The sequence below is a fragment of the Mustela lutreola genome, chromosome 8, assembly GCF_030435805.1.
Source record: "Mustela lutreola isolate mMusLut2 chromosome 8, mMusLut2.pri, whole genome shotgun sequence".
Lineage (NCBI taxonomy): Eukaryota > Metazoa > Chordata > Mammalia > Carnivora > Mustelidae > Mustela > Mustela lutreola.
This window is the reverse complement of record NC_081297.1, coordinates 56,126,412-56,146,640: the sequence shown is the minus strand read 5'-3', so window position 1 is coordinate 56,146,640 and position 20,229 is coordinate 56,126,412. Positions and strand designations below refer to the sequence as shown.

The 20,229-nt window shown below is 49.9% G+C and overlaps 1 protein-coding gene across 1 annotated transcript; it reads right to left on the bottom strand.

Annotated features, from left to right (window-relative positions):
* Positions 1-662: 662 nt before the first annotated feature.
* Positions 663-20,164, bottom strand: AVIL (advillin). Its single transcript, XM_059184775.1, has 20 exons — positions 19,148-20,164; positions 16,899-16,983; positions 15,540-15,614; positions 14,648-14,844; positions 13,153-13,261; positions 12,953-13,063; positions 12,456-12,658; positions 11,778-11,856; positions 11,573-11,671; positions 10,745-10,898; positions 10,535-10,635; positions 9,904-10,041; positions 9,640-9,798; positions 8,448-8,627; positions 6,932-7,077; positions 6,559-6,703; positions 4,975-5,163; positions 4,269-4,337; positions 2,644-2,760; positions 663-1,277 (listed from the first exon to the last, which is right to left on the bottom strand). The coding sequence occupies exons 2-20, from the start codon at positions 16,962-16,964 to the stop codon at positions 1,164-1,166; spliced, it is 2,451 nt and encodes an 816-aa protein (XP_059040758.1). The 5' UTR covers positions 16,965-16,983; positions 19,148-20,164; the 3' UTR covers positions 663-1,163.
* Positions 20,165-20,229: the final 65 nt, after the last annotated feature.

The following is a 20,229-nucleotide window of genomic DNA, read 5'->3' as shown; positions in this document are numbered from 1 at the left end:
TTTAGCTTTTTTTGTGCCTGACTTGTGCCAGGTTGTGGAAAACAGCAAGGGGGCCTTACTGAAGGGGCTGCCAGTATCTGGAAGGACAGATGTAAACCGTTGGGCTGCTGCTTCCTTCAGCCAAGACCTATTATGGTAACCCTAAAATGTCGAACCCCATTGATCTTAGTGCTTCTGTACACTAGTACACTAAGTGTACAGTACACTGTACACTTAGTGCTCCTGCATACTTTGTGATGCCCTGGACAGCGCTTCTCTCCTGGTGTGTTCCCCAGTACGTTACTTCTGCCACATGGATCCCTTGGGAGTTGTTGACTCAAACTTTGAGCTGTCTGGAAAATGTGGTTCATGTGTTGCTGTCTATGGCGTGCTTTGAAGGCTCTCTGCTGTGGTGTGCACACTGGTTCTGGCCTCATTACTGAAATTAATAACACATGGCCCTATTTCTCTTTTGGATAATGGGGTAGAGATGGGTGGGGACTGAGGTTTCCTGGACAGCTGTAAGGCAGATTTTGGCATTCTTGTGCCAGAAACAGGACTTCACAGTGGTCCAATTACCCAGAGAACTCACTCAGCAGTGCCTCTTGCCTACCCCAGTATGGAGACATTTCTCCCTGCATCACAAAATAATTACCATAGCAGGCAAACCCCAACTACTGAACTACGTTTGCTCATACAGATATTTTAATTTGAAAAGTTAAAAATCTCTGGTACATACAGATTTGGGCATTTGGATTTTGCCCTTGGGGTAGATGATAGAAATACCTTCAGTGATTGGTGGGTTAAACAGATTTTGCAAACACCGATCTTAACAATTTAAAACAACCTTATGTCCTTGCCCCATTATTAAACACTTTAAACTTAGCTTTTTTTTTTTCTTTTTCTTTTCTGACTTCTCTGGATTCTTGCAGTTTTGGTGCTTTCTGCTGAGACTTTAGCTGGAAGGCCACAAAAATCAAAAAGTGGGTAGTTAACATTTTAGGTCTATAAGGACTACAGAAGCAGTGGTGAGAAAGATGGAGAACATGCTGTGATTTGCAGACCTTACTGTATCTAAATTAAGTAGTTGGCTATTAGGCAGAAATTGGTAGATGAATTCTTTCCTGTTATTGGCTCTTTCTGCTCTCTTCTGTGGTCTTGCAATAGGCATATACCTTCTTGCCTTAGAAAAGCCCCTTTTCTTTCTTCATTTGGAGTTGCTTCCAGCCAGGCAGAGCAGCAAATTGCCCTCTTGTGATGCCAAACACAGAAATAAAATCCTGTTCAGAGAGGTAATTCTAAGAGGGAAAACAGTCTCTAGTTAGGAAGACATGGCACCCATCAATGACAACAGGGTGGGGGAAGGTGGAGCCATGAGACCTATCTTTGAAGGGGGAAGGAGAAGGACTTTTTCAGAAAAGGGGTAATGCACTTAAATTATTCACTGGAGGGTTTTTGGGTTGTGGAGTCCCATTTTGGCCCGAGTAGAAGCTGACCAGATTTGTTGCTCTCGTATCCCACCTGGTACCCGTTTTTTTGCCAGAACAAGAAGAATTGGGTTATATATGATGAATCCTAGACATCAGGTTTTGGTTGAATGGAGAACTAAATTGAGAGTTGGTTTTCCTTGCCTTGTGCCCTTATCTAACCATTTTTTATTCAGACATTTTTGAATGCATGATCACGTGGATCTTGTTCAGAGCATAAAATTCTCCTAACATTTATTTATTGAAGCTTACTGCATAGTTGCTATCTGAGTAAAATTATTAAGATATGGCTTCTGTTTTCAAGAAAGTTGTAGTCCAGATCCTTAAGACTTGGTTAGCTAAGACACTGTACAAAATCCAGAGATCCTTCCCAAATCAATTCCTTCAAGGGGAAAATTAGTGCATTCATTCAATATCAAAGTGCTAATTCCTTTAACCAAAACTTCAAGAGAGTATACTATATGCCAGGCACTGTTTCAGGTGCTGAAAAGCAGAGAACGTGGAGGTAAACAAGACAGAGAAGGTCCTTGCTCTTAAGCAGTGTTAGGGTGGTCAGGGAGGGCTGTCTGGAGGGAGGCAGCTTCGGAGCCAGGACCTGACCTCTGTGATGATCTGTGAGAAGAAGGGTCTCAGGTGGTGTAAAGGCTCAAAGGCTGGGATGGAGCGTGTTTAAGACAAAGGGAGCCCCTGGCTAGAGGGTGGCGAGTAGAGGCCAGTGGTCTGAGATGACATCAGAGAGGTGGGTGCGGGCCAGATGGTGTAGAGCCATAGAGGCCACAGAAAGGATTCTAGATTCTTTTCTGTTTGCAGTGGGAAGCCTTTGGGGAGGTGTTTTGAACAGAACAGTTTTGTCTGCTTTAAGAGCCTATTGGCTGTTATGCGGGGGGAGAACTGATGGTTGGGACAGGGGTCGAAGCTGGTTGGGGGACTACTGCAGTAGTCCGTGATGGCTGGACAGCAGAGAGACGGGGAGGAATGGACAGAGGCTAGCTGATGGACTGATGTGGGAGGTGAGGAAAAAAGGAGTCCTGGGTTTTTGTCTTGAGCTACTGGGCAGCTCAGATGTCTGTTGAGGGGCCAGCAATGTGCCAGAGCTGTCCTAGGCTATGTGCTGAGATGGGTGCTTCCCTTGTGGAGAGTTCCACTCCCAGTAGACACAATTCCTTTAGCCACTCACCTCCTTTTTGGCAGGGTTCACATCCTCAGGCAGCTCCTGATTTTGATTTTTCAGTAAGACTTCCAGAGGGTAATATTTTGGCTCACAATTCAGGGAGAGGGTTGCATTCCTCATGTCCTAGGTAAGGTAAGAACGTAGGCAGGATGAAAGACTGTTCAGGGTCTGTGCAGTTCAAGTTCTGTGTGCATAATATTTAACATTTCAGCTGATACCGCTGCCCCCTTTGTGATCATCTTTTAGAGCAATGATTCCCTAAAGCTGGCTGCCTGTCAGAATCCTCTCGGAATCTAAAATATTCAGATTTGGGGGTCAGATCTTGGGAAAGCTAATTCAGTGAGTCTAGGGTAAATCCTGTATAAGCAGTTGGGCTTAAGGCTGTGCTTAAATCTCATTTCAGTACTGTGATCACAGACCTTCTTTTGGCCTGGTGTTTAGGCTCTCCCATTTCCAGCCTTTAAATGACTTCAAATAGAAGTCATCCTGTTGTTAAATGCATTTTAAAGATGCTACCTGGCCATTAGCTTTGGAATCTGGAGTTTGTAGAGCACAAAGGATGGAGCCGCAGACGGCTTGGAGCCCACTACAATGCATTCATCCTAAGGCTAAAGAGCTGTTGGCTTCCTGGCCAGAGGCTGCACTTCTTTTCACCATTGGAACAGGGCCAATGGCGTGAGTTTTTGTGGACTTCACAGTCAGAAACTGTAAGCACATCGTTTGGTTTAGAAGCTCCTTTTTTTTTTTTTTTTAAATTTTATTTATTTATTTGACAGAGAGAGAGAGATCACAAGTAGGCAGAGAGGTAGGTAAGAGTGAGGGGGAAGCAAGCTCCCCATCGAGCAGAGAACCCAACTTGGGGCTCGATCCCAGGACCCTGAGATCATGACCTGAGCCAAAGGCAGAGGCTTTAACCCACTGAGCCAGCCTGTCACCCCTAGAAGCTTCTTATTTATGAAAAATACTACTAGTCAGTTTAGTCTGTCCTGAATGATGGAACTGAATAATAAAATTAGTTTTTGTAGTTTTTGTTTGTTTGTTTTTTAGCTTAAACAACAAACATTCATTTCTCATAGTTCTGAAGGCTTAGAAGCCCAAGATTAAGGTGTCTGCTTCCTGGCTTGTGGGTGGCATTTTCCCAATGTGTCCTCAAATAGCAGAGAGCAAGACAGCAAGTGCTCATAGCGTTCCCTTTAAGGGCATTAATTCTGCCCTAAAGGCCCCACCTCCTCATACCATCACATTAGGGGTTAGGGGCTCAACATATGAATTTTGGAAGACAAAATCATTCAGTTCATAATAACAGGTGATTCCTAGGTTATAATTATTTATATCTATGTTTAAATATATATATGATATATAACTATATTTATGTTTATATATGTATATGATAGATATATATTTTTAAGCAGCAAGTCTGTTCTAAATTCTGGAAGGCAGTAAAATGAGGAATTTGGCTTTGAGGCCTGCTTTGCTATTGATTAAAACGACCTCAAATCCGAAGCCCACTAAAGTGATACTAAGGAGGACACGATAGGGTTTCGCCTGTGCTGTGTCTGTAGCGTTTACAGTTTCTCCCTGGCTCCAGCTGCCTGTGTGACTTGCTTCGTCCAAGAGCAAATGCAACTCACAGCAGTGATTCTCGTGATAGCAGCGGCATCTCCCAGCTCTTCTTTTAACTGTTCATAGGATTTTCCTGCCTGAAACAAAAGAGACAAGACAAGACGAGGTGCTGCTTTCAGGGGGAGGGACATCTCAGGCCTCGTCTACCCTTGAGGAAAGCAAAGTAGCTGGGGAATCAGAAGACATTGCAGAGCTAAGCAGAAAAGAAATACCCCTTTCTGGGTCCACACCAGGTCAGGTCCTTCAACCTGATCTGCATTCTTTGCTGGTGTTCCCTAATCCTCCATACAAGACCGAAGAAGACAGAGCAGTTGAATAGGAGTCAGAAAACCTGGCTTCTTCCTAATAGTGACTTTGGACAAATCCCCTTTCTTTTAAGCTTCCACCTTTTTAACATGGGAAGCAATGTTTGCCCCAGCTGTCAGGGTGGTTGTAAAGCTCAGAAAGGAGATGTGTGTGGATAAACTCTCTCAAGCTTTGGTTACTTCCGCACATGGCTTAGTCCTGAGACAAGCTGGGAATTCTCTAACTGGACCTAGTGCCATGGTGGGCAGAAAAGAGAAAGAAAGTACAAATCAAGGGAGTGGAGAAGGGTGGGGGAAATGTGGCCCTGGATTTATTTAGCCTTTGAGGAGGTACCCCGCCTTCCCACTGAACTATTCGTGCTGAGCTCCTGGGCAGTAGGGAAGTCTCCCCCATTCTCTCTGTTCTTACGCTCCAAACATGAGGGTCCCAGGCCAAGAACCAGCCTGTGAAGATGGGAGGCTCAAAACCCTGTTTGATGATCAGGATCGGTGTGTCGGCATCCCGGCCGCTGGGGTGAGTATGCAGGTACTCCTGGGCCGTGGCAAGGGCTTTCTCCTTCTCTGTGGCATTGGCCTCAGCCCCAATCCACAGGAACACCTGTTGTGGTAGAGGAGGCGTCTTAATGGGCTTTTAGCAAGGACTAAGTACTAAGTGCCCTTCCTTTCCCTGCTCAGTGAACCACAGCCTCAGAGAACTTTCCCAGCCTCGTTTGTTCAGCAGAGAAAGGTTTTTCCTAGAATCAGCTTGGTGTTCATGATGTTCAGTAAACATGTATCTCCTAAATCTACATGTCCAGTCCTGAGCTCTCGTTGAACTTCAGCTTCCTGAACTCAGCTTCTTGCAAGATACCACCTCCCCCCACTACTGGCTGTCTCTAGGAAGTTCAAACAGAACCCCCAAATGTAGCTCTTCTTTTCTAGACTTGTGTCTGTGTCATCCATTCTTGGTCCGTGCTATCCACCCAGTCACGGAGGGCAGTAACCGGGAGCCATCCTCGATGCCGCTGTACTCCGTGAGTCACCAAGGCTAGCTGTTTCCCTCCTATACATTTGTCAATGTGTCACCATTCCCTCCATCCTGGCCTCACTGCCCCTGTGCAGCCCGAGGTGGCCCTTATTCCTCTTACTCGACTGTCACGGTGCTCTCCTGACTGGCCTCCCAGTACATATTCTTCTGTCGTTTCCCCTCCCCCCCCGTCCCTCCTCTCCCACACTTTGCAGGGTGATCTGTCGAAAGCACAGGGACCGTGTCATTCACCTGCTTTCCATAGCGTGCCACGATAAAATTCAAACTTGACATGGTAGGTAAGGCTTATACGTACTTCTTATCTTCATTTCAAACTCTTTTACTCTATCTTATGGTCTGATGATATTGTCGGTAGTTCCTGAATACTAGTCTATTCCATGTCTTGCTTTTTACTTGTGCGATTTCCTTTGCCCAGGATGCTCTCTCTACCTGATTAATGCCCACTTGTCCTTTGAGATTCAACCTGGAAGCCATCTCCTCCAGGAACTCTTCTCTGAACCCCTAAACTATGTTGAGTGCCCCTAATTTGTGCTCCCATGGCACCATACTTCCATCATAGCAAAATGAGATTTTTCTGTCCAGCTCCTCCATCAGCCTGTCGACTCTGAGAGCATGGCGCCTTCACCTTGGTGACCCTACCGACGGTCACTGGAGCACGAAGGAGGTGCTGAGTATGTTTGCTGAGCTGAGCTGAGGAAAATAGGGTGTTAGGGAGCAGTTGCCTTGGAGATCTCCCCTTTGGGCCCCTATATTCCCTAAGAGGCCCATTGCTAAGTGTGGAGCCTGTCGCTGTCTCTTCTAAGAAAAAGAAGTCATGATGAGAAGATGGACTGATTTCCCCAGGGTGGTCAGTTTCAAACAACACTCTGTTCTTCTTATCCCTGGCAAAAAGTGGGCTCTTCCTTCGGTCACCACTGACGGAAGTTTGGTTTGTCACTTGTTCCAAGCTCTCTGGCTGTGTCTTACCTGGTCCCAAGTATCCAGGAGCATCACATCACCTGGGTTCAGGTCATCCTGGGTGAAGTCTGTGATCTCTGTGACAACGAACCTCCCAGTCTTATTGGAACATTCAAAGAGACGAGGCTGCACGTCCAGGATTTCCTGCTGTAGTCTGCAATACAGTCTGTTTAGAGGAACTGAGCTACTGAGAAATCATGTGTTTCTTTAAAATTTAAATTCTAGTTAGTTGACACACACTTCAGTACTGGTTTCAGGGGTAGCGTTCGGTGGTTCATCCAGAAATCAGGATTTTCAAACTCTAAGGCATCCTAGAGTTTGTGCAGCTCACAAACCCGGGCGGCAGGGGGAGCCCGTAGGAGGTGACACTGCGTTCCCATACCTTTTGTCGTTAGCATATGCAGTTTTCCCTCCCAGCAGGTCCCAGAACTCAGGCGGCTCCTGGCCCTCGGCCACAGCGTCCTCGGTGCGCTCGCAGAGAAGGCTGGCCAGCTCCTTGGCCATTGCCCGCTCATCTCCACTAGACCCCTGAGAGTGGGATGAGGAGAGCACACGTGTTAGTCGCACACAGACACATTGATGTTGGGGAGGGAGGACCCTGAGTGTACTTGGATCAGCTACCAGGCCACAGTGGCTCAGGATAGGGAGCTAGGTTTGGTCTAGTGCTGGGAAAGGAGCGATAGGGAGAGGAAAAGAGCATGGTGGCAAAGAACAGGACTGGACTCTGAAACCCACAGTGGATGTTGGTCAGAGGCCCCTTTGTTTCACCTTCGGTTGGAATCTCAGCACCTCCTTTTGACTTTTTTTTTTTTTTAAGAGAAAAAATTTAAATTTATTCTTTAAGTTACATTAAAAATAATTCACTCTTGTTGGTATGCGGTTACGAGTCTTGACCAACACAGAGAATCACGTTATCGCCATCAAAATGCAGCTAGAGAACATTGCCTCAGCCCTGCCAAAATTCCCTCAGGCTACTCCCCCTTTGTCTTCAGACCCTCCCCAAATCCTTAACCTCTGGCAACCACCAATCTGTTCTCCATCACTGCAGTCTGCGTTTTCTGGAATGCTATTATTGGAATCATACACTAGATAGCCTGAGTTTGGCTTCCTTCACTTAGCAGAGGACATTTGAGATTCACCCCTGTGAGGATCAACAGCTCTTTTCTTTGTGTTGTTGAGTAGTAGCCTACCACAGCAATATACCACTGTTTTGTTCATTCTTCATTTGGATTGCTTCCAATTTTGGGTCATGATGAATAAAGGTGCCATGTATATTTGTGTGAAGGTAGATTTTTCTTTCTCATGGGTAAATAAATGCCTAAGCATTAAGCGTTCTCCAAAGGCTGGATCTGCGTTCCTACCAGCAATGCTCACAAGTCCCAGCCTCCTCACCTGCACTTGATATTGTCAATTTTTTTTTTTTTTTTTTTTAGACATTCTGCTAGGCATATGACAGCATCTCTGTGGTTTTCACTAGCATTGCCCTGATGACTATGGTGCAGAGCATTTTCCCTGTCCAGTTCTCTTTTGTAAGACAATTTTGGTAAAACAATTCTGGTGTTTAGTGTAGATGCACTCTAAGTGGAAAAAAAACCCACATTTTTAGTGTTTGTGTTCGATGTTAATGCCTGTCCCATTACAATCCAGCAAACTGGTGTGGAAGATTGACTTATCCAGCCTCCCTCTGTGTAGAAGTTTACGGAGCACCTCCTGGGCATGAGCAATGCTGTCAGGGAGTTTCTAATCCTGGGGAACGCTGGCAGATCCTTTAGGAAAAGACTCATCTTCTTGAGGACTGCTCCAGCCTGCCCTTAGTTCCTTCACCCTTGCTGACAGGGAGGTGGGCATAGGGCCGGTCTCCAGTGGGCTGATGTGTCCCCTAGGCCCAGCTGTCTTACCTTGCCATACCACAGGTAGTGCTCTGCCTGGGTCTGTAGCAGAAAGACATCATTGGAGTTTAGGGAGGAGGCAAAGGCTGGAACCTCTACAGCTTTGGTGTTAGATTTGTCATTTCCTTGAATCTGGAAGAGCCTGACTGGTGGATCAGGCTCAGCATTTCCTTTTCTGGAAGTCCCACCCTAGAGAGAAGGAGAAAAGCCAAATCTTGTTCTAAGGGGCACCGTGTGTACAGAGCACTGGGCTAGACATTGTAGAGATTATGGATGAATTTAACCCTGCCTTTGACCTTGGGGAGCTCTCATGCCAACAGGAGAGGTCAGGTGAGCTGGAATTATGGTACCAATAATATTAACTCTCATTCTGAGACTTTTATTGTATACTAGACTCTGTGGCTGGTGCCTTACCCGTATCATTTTGTGGAACCTCATAATAACTGTGAAATAGGTATTTATCTTTAAAGATTTATTTATTTATTTGAGAGAGAGAGCAGGAAAGATAGTGCATGTGCTCCTGACCACGAGGAGGGGCAGAGGGAAAGAGAGAGAATTCCAAGCAGATTCCCTGCTGAGTGTGGAGCCTGATGTGGGGCTCAGTCTCCCAGGACCAAGATCATGATCTGAGCTGAAATCGAGAGTCAGACCCCTTAACTGACTGAGCCACCCAGGCACCCCTGAAGTAAGTGTTTTTTATCCTATGGTACAGATGGGAAAACTGAGGCTTTGCAACCTGGTAAATAAATGACAAGACTAGGACTTACCCACAGGCTGTGTGATACCAAGCATATGACATTACATATTCCTGGTATTGCTTCTGCGAGGGGCTCCATGGAAAAACTGGGACTTGAATTTAAAGGGGGCACATCCAGGGACGGGGTTGGACAGGGCTGTGGCACACGTGAGGACTAATGGGAGATCCCCTTCACTAGGGTGGGGAGTGTGCGTTAGGCCCCTGAGAGTAACACACCTGCATGGGTAATACGGGTCAGACTGTGAAAGACTTGAATGTTAACTAGGCAGATTTTGAACTTGAAGCCCTGGACAGTTGGGATTCCCGGGAATGTCTCAGAGAGGTTAATCTTCTCGTCTGTGTCTATCCCTGGCCCTGGTCTCCGTCCCTCCTCTCCTATACGCAGACTGACTTACTCGTCTGAGTATTTCTGCTCCTGGCATCACTTTATCTGAGGGGTCTCACCTCAAAGATAACCAGCTTCCCTTTGAAGATGGCCATGAAGTGGCGGGGCTCCTTCCCCATGGCAACTCGGACCTGCACAGGCGCCCCGTCGAACTGCTGATCCACTTCCACTGCCTGGTATGCTGAGGCCGTCACCTCGTCCTTTGAGGCGTGGCGGCCCTGCAGGGGTGAGAGGGGAGTAGTGGGTCCCGGCTACCCCTTGCCCCTGCCTGGTGCCCGGAGGAAGCATGGAGATCCCAAGTTCAGAGCCTGCATCAGGCCTACCTGCCAGATATACAGGATGTAGTGTGGCTTCCCATGAATCTTGTACGTGTAGAGAACCAGATAGCAGTCTCCTCCATAAAAAAAGCCGTACCACTGATGCTCCACAGGGACCAGCTCCAGGTTTTCAATCCTCCAGACCTGGACACAGAAGAAGATGCAATTTCCCAGAGATGAGGTCCCTATTTGAAGAGATGGCCGCCCGAAGGGAATGGGAATCCAGGCGGGTGAGGCCCTAACATCCACCCACAGCACAGCTTCCCCCTCTGGTTCTTCTTTCCCAGTTGTGAGGGCTTTTCCCGTTTGCAGTTTGCATGATTTGAATCCCGAGGAGAACTGGGTCATTCCAGCTCAGTTGCATCCCTGCCGTGGCTCTGAGGTAATTTGACTGTTTCTGCCAGTGGAGTCATTGATAGCCTGCGGTGGCGGGGAGGGGGGGTAGCAGCCTCTCACTTCCCTGAGGGGTTGTGGGAAAGCGTGGCAGACTGTGGCCACCCCTGAGAGAGGACTCCTGAGTTCCCAGAGGTGAAACCAAAAGCAAAGCGGAGCAGAGTCACCGGCTCCTCTGGCCTCTCCAGCAACACGGCTAGGAGGGCCGCAACTGCCTGCCCTGAGATGCACATCCCTGACTTACCTCAACTTTCCCGTTGCCATCGTCCACCATTCTTTCCTGGGCTGCGACCTCGGGCTTGGTGTGCAGCAAAGTCACATCAAATTTATCCTGGAAAACTTTCGCTGCAGAGGAGGGGTTGGGAGAAGCCAGGTGAGTGAAGAGCGTCTGTGCCTGCCTTTCTAGAAAGTCCCTGCCATGGGAAGGCCACCAGGGGAGCAGTCTCAGTCTCACCGATTTTACCGACACCAAAAGTTTTCCCCAGGCCCACGGTCTGGTCCTTCCCTGACCACTTCTGGAACAGCTGCTTGAACATGGCCGACTCAGCACCGTCGTTGATCGTCTCCACGTTGGTGCTGCTGGGGTAGCCCTTCATCTGGATGAAGTGCTGAAGACACCCCCCACACCCCGAAAGGCAGGTCAGTCAGGGAAGGCACTGGGTTCTTTGCTTGTCTGGTGACTCACCCCTTGGAAGCCAGTTTGTGGGACTGCCCCCTTGTGGGAGCCAGAGTCAGATGCTAACTCACTCATGTCTAGGCACCAAGTTATCTGCCTCAGGGAAAGGACTGAGGGGAACATTTGCCTATCTCTGGCTTGGCCTGTCATGATTATTATTATTATTTTTTGCAAGATCCTCTATACTGTGTTTCTGCCGCCCTCATGCACTCCATTGATTCTGTGCCACATCCATTTGTTCATTTATTGTTGTGTAAGTGCATCCTGCTGGGTTCACCTGCGTAGGTCTGGACAGTGTCCTGGGCCCCTTGAGGACAGGGCTGTTGCCCATGAGGTGATATCCCCTTCGATAGCAGCAGCCATGTCTACTGAGCAGGTGTAGGTGCCGGGTACCATTCTAAGTGCCCCACAAACGTTACTGACCCCTCAGAACAACCCAGGAGTTGTCTCTCAAACCTGGATTTATCCCCAGGTTGTGGATCTGACTGAAGTCTGTGTATGTAATGGTGAGGTTGTAAGCCCAAGTGCCTCGTCTGGCTCTCTGAACTAATATGACATGGTCCTGACAGAATTCTGTGGACATATCGCACAGCTTGTAGCTCCTACCAGGGCTTTAGACATGGCTGTCTGTTTCTCAGTCTTTGTGGCTCCTCTTCCCTTCCACACATAGATCTTGGTTCCACATTGGTCTAAGATGTAGCAGTCCTGAAGCGGGCAGGGATAGAGGTGGTTACAGCCAATCAGGACCATAAGGAAGATCTCTGAAGCCAGGTCTGGCTGCAGAAGCCGCACCCACCCACACTCTACTCACGTCATGGTTCAGTAAGTCCTGGACCAGTGGCCTTGTCGCTACCTCTGTGACCGCCAGCTGCCCAGCAGAGTCCGAGACACTGGAAAAGAGGAGAAATTAGCCTGTGCCTTCTTTTCTGCAAAGCGTCTTGCAGTCAATTTGGTATTTTGTTGGCTTCGTTTCAGTAGTTTCTGGATGAAGTTTGACTTCTTATGACAGGCGTGGCTTGAATGCAGACAGGAGTGTGATGGATTCTGTTCTTGGGAGGACACTTGGGTGCATCTCTCTCCCGAACATGATCTCCTCCACATCCCTGGGCATGGATAGACCCAAGTAAAGGAAGAGTGTCCTCAAGAGACCATGAAGGGTTGCTGACAAGAACAGGAGATAGCTGCCTCCTTGAGTAGGGAACACTGAGCTCCTTCTGAAAGCTGCATTTGAAAAGGATTAAAGGAAAACCAGATGCCTGGGGATACCTGGGTAGCTCAGTCTGCTTTCGGCTCTGCTTGGGTCAGGATCTCAGGGTTCTGGGATCAAGCCACCTCCCTGCGTATGTGTGTGTGTGCGTGTGCATGCATGCTCTCTCTCTCAAATAAATACATAAAATCTTAAGATAAAGCCAGATGCCTGTACATAAAGTGAGGAGCCAAAGCACCCGCTACCCCAGCTTCCAGCTGGCAGCCAGGTTTAGTTACTCACTGATACAACATGATGTTTGATTTCTGCTGCTGATCTATGATCTCATCAGGCACGGCAGGCTTGATAACAGAGCGCCGGCCGAGGGTGTCCTGAAGGACCTTCATCAGCTCCGGACTGGCTGCCTCCTTGTCTCCCTCGATCACACCTATCTCAGCACGGCCCCCTCGTTCCCTGTCGCGGATATCCTTTGCCAGAAGCATAGCCTGTCAAAGAAGCCCAAGGAAGCACTCAGTCCCCCTGGGTACCCTCTGGCACTTGCAGGTTTTGGCGGGGAGTGACCTGGGTCCCAGACACAGGAGTTATTCTGTCGCTTAAGACCCCGGGGTGAGTCACAGACTTAGGCACTTGTCCTGTCTCTAAAAAAGATTCTCCAAGGCAGGGGTCTGTCTTCTCATGGGAGTCAGCAAGGAAGGATGACGGAAGAGGCAACTGAGAGAGTGCACGCCCCATGAGTGGGCCTGAGGGAGAGAAGGTGGCGAGACTGGGAAGAACCGTACCTTGAGTCGCTCTCTGCTGTTGCTCTCTGGGCCATTCCACTGGATGATGACCTTTCCGAGGTCCAGCAAGAAGACATCACCTTGGTTAAAACTGTCCCAGCTCATGTCCACCTGCGGACAAGGAGACATTATTCAGGAGGAATTCTGAAGTACCTGGTGGGGAGGCTCCCAGCCTAGGACCGACAGTGGGCAGGGCTTACCTCCGTGGCCCTGATGTTTCTTTTCCCCTTCACATGTAAGAGCCGCTTCACATCATAGGTGTTAGTCTCCACATGCTTCATCCCAGAGGACACACCCCCCTTCTTGTAGCTGAGGGGATATCCAGATAACCCCTAGTTACTTAGGTGCTAGGGACTGGGGAGACTGGTTAGATAGACACAGCCTCTGCCCTTGGGGCAGCAGTAAATAAGCAAGGGAAACAGAGAAGGTGGTAACTGCCACCCCAGAAGGAGACTCCATGACAGCCTTTTTGACAGAGTGGTCTGGGCAGTCCTCTCCAGAGGACTGACATTCAAGCTAACATATTAGGAGGACTACTGTTCCAGCACTACAGGGTGAGGACCTCATAGCATGGGCTTCGTTGGTTCTAGCAACTGTCTGAATCTCAGCATGGGACAAGGAGGGGGCACAGGGAAGCAGTCATGACACTATGCCCTTAAGACAAACCTGCTTGGGGAGTCTGATCTCCTGGCCCCCAAGATTCCCCCAACCCCCGCATCCATCCCAAATGCCCTGCACCTGCAGGACGAGCAGAAATCCAGTGGGACATTGCTCTCTGGTGACTCATGGGGCATGCTGTGCCCAGCAGGTCCTCAGTCAGTAAGACTGCCAACCAGCAAGAAGCGCCTTGGACCAGCCTCAGATCTCTCGAGCTCCTTGGAATTCCTTTTTGTTTTCAATCTCACGTGCAAAGTTTGGAGTTAAACCCCTCAGTTTGTGGAACATTATCACTGTCCTTTCCAAGACCCCTCTCCTGTTGTCAGTATTTATGCATTCCCTCTTCTCTGCGTATACTCTGCCACCCCCCCCAGACACCCCCTCCAACCATAGAACAACTGCCTTTTTATTTTCATTCGGGTAAATGTTTCCTGTTGTTTTGTGGGTGTGTATTTTTTTTTAAAACAGAAGTTGGCACTGTTCTATATTTCAGGCCCATTTCTTACTTTGGTCACTAAGTACCATGTTTTTAAGGGCTGTCCACTACTCAGCAGGGCATCTGCTCCACGGCCTCCCTTTGCTGCCTGGACCCATGCAGTACTTTTCCCCGTCCTGTCTCCCCGTGAGGGGCCCTTAGGGCTTCACACGACCAGTCCTGACCCCGCTGTGAACATTCTGGCTCATGAGCCCTTGTGGAGCTGGGTGCATGAGAGGTCCCTTGAGTTATACACCCTGGAGGGGGACTGGCTTCAGTGACAGCAGACTGCCCTACAGCGGGCCGTGATCATCCTCCACCCCTCCACCCACCTCAGGCCGCCCCCCAACCCCTGCCGCCCTGAGGGGCACTCAGGCTCCTCTTTCCCCACAGCCATGCCGCTGCTGGCCTCCGCCCTGCCCTCTAGTCTGCCCTGCTCTGGTCTAGGTGAAGTGATAGCTTTATTTCAATCTGTGTTTCTCTGATTCTTCGTATACCTTAGCCTTTTTGGTTTCCTCTTTATAAACTGCCATTTATGTTCGGGCTCTGATGGAACTACTCACATGATGCCCTGCTTGAAGTAGCCATGGAAGGTGTCAGACTCATGGTACTGGACCTCTCGGTGCTGCACGGGGCTGCCCCCCAGGTAGTCATCCAGCTGCGTGGTGTAGATGGCTGCGCAGGCCTGCTCGTCCTGGGAGGAGTCCTTCCCGATCCAGAAGTGGATGTCCTGGGACAGGAGGCTGCCCACCCTCCGTGTCTGGGGTGTCCAGAGAGATGAGGTCAGGAGCCAGCTCACCTAGCCCCTGCTCTGCTGCTGGCCCCCAGGTGTGGGAAGAACACGGCCATGGTGGCTCGTGGCCCACCTCAGGCAGGCTCTGGGTCTCTCTCCCTCTCTGCAGCACCCCTGTCCAGACCTGGTATGTGGCTCAAGCTCTGGCAGGGGCCCAGATGTCCTCCCACATTTGGCGAGAGTGGACAGCTTACTGTTCTCCGACTACATGGAGACCGTGGGCATCTTTTCCAAGCTGAGCCACAGACAGGCCTTGCTGGCCCTTCACGCCCTGCACTGCCGTGCTGACACAGAGCCGAGCTGTCCCTCTGCCTGGCTCTGCCGGCACTGTTCCTGGGTGATACTGTTCCCTCTACTAGAATGAGCATTTGGAGGCGTGGCCTTGGATTTACCTGGTGGGCCTCCATACCACTTTACTGTGGGGGCTGGGCCCCGGGAGGGAGAGGTGCCGCTTGCCGAGTCCTCCCTGAGGTTTAGACCAAGGGCCCCATGCCCTAAGAATGGCCTTTGATAGTCAAAATAGGGGCTTGTTCTGTACTGACACCGAGGGAGAGTCAAGAGCGATACCAGGAAACGGATTAGCACCAGCAACAGGCCTCGGTGGAACCCAGGAATGGCTCTCGGGGGAGAAGCTCATGGGAACCAGGGGTGGGGGGGCTCACCGAGAGGATGACGTAGCAGTCCCCCTCATAGAAGTTGCCATGGGCGCTCAGGGGTACTAGCGCCAGCTCCAGTTTCTGGAAGGACAAGGGCTGTGATAGTCCACTGCCCACCCCCCAGCCTGGGGAGAGGTAGGGAAGATGTCCCTGCTGATCCTAGCGGGCATGGTGGCCAGCCACAGGATTAGTGGGCCCACCCCTCTAGCTTCTGCTGAGCTCGGCCTGCGTGGCCCCAGGGCTGAATCTGGGTCCCTGTCTTCACCCTACCCCCCTCCCCACCACTTGCTTGCTCTCACTATACTGGGAGGAGCCTTGTGAGCTCCTCCAGCCCTTTGCAGGGAGAAGAGCTTTGTCAAATCCCACTCTGAGCAGCTGCACCAGTGTCTCCAACACAGTTCTCCAACCCTGACCTCCCAGAGCCGGGCAAGGGTCATGGCTGTGAATAGAACGTGGGAGTTCTGGGGGGCTAGGAGAGGTGAGTGCCAGTGGTGTGTGGGGCTCCATGCCCAGCATTCTGCATTGGAGTCTGGGGGTGAGGACTTGATGTGTCCCTTGTGCATATGGCTTGTCTCAGGAGAGCCATTCACATGGCCTCAGGGATTTCTGTAGTCATACTTGCTTATGTATATTCTACACGTGTGTTAAATGTAACAATGTTAAATATACCATAAGTAACTTTTAGTTCCTATTTTGAAATAAACAGGGAGCCTTAAGGGCTCTGGGTTTTAGGCAACCACCCCTCCCTGGCCTCAGAGCAAGGAGGAGGGGTGCGGGGAGAGGGGTTTCTTACATCTGACAGCTGGAGTTGCCCAGGCTAGGGCTGTTCCCAGTTAGATTGCTGGAACTCGAGGCCAGCCGGAGGAGCTCAAGCCCAGGTGGGGGAAGTGATGAGTGGCACCCTGATCTATGCAGTAACCTCCGTGCCCCCCTCCCCCCACCCCACTAACACTTGGCAGGAGCCAGGGTACCCTGTGAAAGACAGGTTTTCCCTTTTTTGGACAGAAACAGCCAGGAGTCTTGGGTCTCCTGGGTGGGCCTACGCCCCACCCATTTCTCTAGGGCATTTACTGGAAGTGCAGACTCACTCACTGAGCAGATGGCAGGATAAAGGGCAAGCTTCATTTTGCTTGGAGCCCTGCTTTCCAGGGCTAAAAGCATTTCCTCCACCTGTCACCACCTGCTTCAAGTACCCAGGAGGGGTCAAGGATAGGAAAAGTTGACTCTGATGTTGCCCCATTGCTGTTTCCAAAGGCAGGAGACTGAGGGAGTACCAGGGCTGTCGTTTAGCAGACTGGGGTGACCAGAGACCACCCCCACCCAGATCCTGTGTGAGCAGGAAAGTGTGACTGCAGCCCAGCTCACCTCTATTCTCCAGGTGATGATCCCAGGCTCGTTGCCCACAGCCCTGAAGGCGCTGCTCAGAGACATGGCGCGCGTCTTTCCAGGACTGCAACATCACAGAGTGAGGGCGGGAGATGATGCCTCTTGCATCAGGCATCCCTCCAGCTTTTCCCCTAAGTCATTTCCTAGTCTCTTGTCAGTCATCCTGCCACATCCTTGTGGGACACCCTGCACCACTTCATGGCAGTGGGGGAAATGACTTGTCCAAGTTCCCACAGTAAGTCTGGCTGCACTGGGGGGCACTCCTCCCAGAAAGAAGGTCAGCTTCTCCCTTGCCACTTCCGTTGTCAAGAGCTCTGGTAAAAGCCATGGTTATCTACTGTGCAAGATCACTTTATGTTACGTCATTTAATTCTTATAAACTGAGTAGATTTTCAGCTTACATCATAGGCTAGTTGAGGTTTGGAGAAGTTAAATAATTTGCCTGATGTCACACACTAGAGTGAAATCTGTATCTGGCCCTAAAACTTGCGCTTTTAGTCACTTTGAAGTTGTGTAACCCGTCTGCCTGCAGTAGCACGCGGGAAGAAAAGCTTGTATCAGGGTATCTCCAAGCGGGGCTGCCTTCTCTCATTCGTTCAGTCCAGCTCTGCCCAGGGTCCTCACTTACCAGGTCTGCTGTCAACTCTTTGATTTCCTCTTTAGGCTTTTACTTTCCAGACTTTCTCTTTTAAGGAAACTGTCCTAAAACTCAAATAGCCCATCTTGCTTTTGTCCTCTGACAAATATATTCCCTGTGCCTCGCAGAAGAGGGAAAGTAACATGGCTGAGTGGGGTGTGGGATCGAGTTTGGGGCACTCCCTGGGTCCCCTCCCACAAAGACCTGCAGGAGCTGGTGGTGGCCATGGCCGCTCACAAGGCAGGGTGGGGAGAGGGAGGAAGTGGAGAGAAGTGTGGGAGGATGGGGCACCATCTGTGTTCAAGGCGTGTCTAGGCTTAGCAAGGACTTCTACGCATTCATGCTCATGGAGCGGCTTTGTATCATCAAAATGCCTGCCTGGTTCTTGCTCTCAAGGAGCTTGAATTCCGGTAATACCTATAACTGATGAAGGCTCTCAAGAGGCATAGGAAAAAAGATGTGCTTAGTGGATTTACATAAAGTAAATAAGCAAACACAAAACCCAAACCACAACCCACCCAGAAAGGGCTGCAATCCAGAGGCATAAAGCGCTTTTAAGAGGAGCCTGTCTGGCCATTGATCCTTGAGCCCTGGTGGATGAAGTCAGTTCTGGAGAGTTTGTGCCATTATCTAGCATGGACTTTGGCAAAACACAAAAAACCAGACTCCCTTTGTGTTCCACCATAACAAGGCTAAAGCAGGGCAGTGACTCCGGAGCAGCCAATGTTTGAGGATTTAATTTGATAACTTGTGCTGCCCCACCCTCCCCTGTGCAGCTCCCAACTGCCAGGAAATATTTGTTCAGGTTTTCCTCAGACACTAGATTTCATTCATTAAAGGCAAATGCTGTGACCCAACCAGGGGAAGGGGACAAGGGCCAATGAATTCATTTATTAAAAATGAAAAGTTTCAACCTAGGAAAAAACCCAACCGCTGGCATTAATGAGGGCTGTGACTCTCCGAGGCCAAAAGCAGTCCCATTTCCCTGCAGGGACTGGACTTAAGTGATGGATCGGAAAGGAGCTGGCTGGGCCAAAGTGCCCCCCGCCGCCAACCCTCTCCCCCCTCCCCCGCCCAAGGAAAGGATACGCTCAAAGGCGTGGAACACTGGAAAATGTGACTCCATATGTGACATCGAAGTCCCCCAAAGCTGTTTCTCTCTCCCTCTTCCCCAAGTCCTTATTTAATTCCCCGGCACTCCAGAAACCTTTGGGGTGCAGTGGGGTGGGGTTCTGAAATCCCAGGCTAAAAGCCAGTGGCCCTCAATTCTTATAGACAGCTCTGCGAATGGACCCCAAGCAGAGGAAGCTGGTTCTATCTTACCCCACACCATCTTTCTGAGCTAGGTGAATGGGGCCGTCTCCTTATTTCCCAGCTTTTGAAAAAGTGCCCTATCTGCTCAGTGGTTTCTAAAAAGGGCCTTAAATGCTCAGCCGGAAGTCTGCAAAACTAGTTACAAACTCCTGGTTTAATCTTTTAAAAGTATCATCCAAGAAGACAAAGGCACAGAAATTTCAACCTCCTCTTCCTTTCTTCCTCTTTCAGTAGGATTGCTCTACTGATACACACCCATCCACTAAGCCCACCGTACCTTGTCTTCGCTCCCGCAGGGCCTTTCGAGTTGTTTTCCAGCGAGCAGCAGCGGCTACCAGAGAACCACCCCAAGTCGGGAGGCGCCAGGTCCCGCTGCCTTAGCTTAGTAATGGCTGCACAGACATGGGGTTATATTTGCTTGTGTTTGCATCTTAACCTCATTTTCCCAGTCCTGGCCAATCACAGCCAACCTAGCCCTGGGCTTGACTTATTCAAACCAGAGGGGAAGCTTTATCTACTATCCAAAACAGAAACAAGAAGAGCGAACCTTTAAAGGCTTTTCTCTTTTGACTCCAGCTCCACGCCCTGATCTAATTGATTTTTTTTTTTAAAGTGCATAGCCCATCAATAATGCAGGAAAGAGGGTGGGAGGATAGGAAATTTGCCATATTATAGCTGTGGATGCATTATGCTGATGACAGGAGGCAGAGGCTGGAGCTGCCCCTGAGCGCCTGGGATGTCTAGGCCAGCAAGTGCCTCCTTGAGAAGCTTCTGGTCATTTTTTCAGAGGAGGGAAGTCCAGTGGCCAGGATTGTGTCATCCTGTTTTGCTCCTGAGGGTTTCCTTGGGGTCCATACAGCAGTCCAGTCAAAATCTGAGTGCCGGGGCGCCTGGGTGGCTCAGTGGGTTAAGCCACTGCCTTCGGCTTGGGTCATGATCTCAGGATCCTGGGATTGAGTCCCGCATCGGGCTCTCTGCTCAGCAGGGAGCCTGCTTCCTCCTCTCTCTCTCTCTGCCTGCGTCTTTGCCTACTTGTGATCGCTGTCAAATTAAAAAAAAAAAAAAAAATCTGAGTGCCTACTATGTGCCAAGAACTCTGATGGGCTCTCAGTTCTGGGGATCCTGGTTTGGGAGAATGAAGTCTCTCAGGGCTTCTGGTTCATCCCCCAGAAGTCAATAGGACACCAAGTGTATGCTTATTAAGCACCTGGATGGCAAAGGAATTGGTTCCAAACGAGGGCCAGACAGAGTCCAACTTCTGTAACCTTGAGCAGAGCAGCACTGAGGTGCTGAGTGTGTGGCTGGTCCCCAGCCGGAGGCGACGGCTCACCCAGCCTGGGGGCGCCAACTCTATCCGAT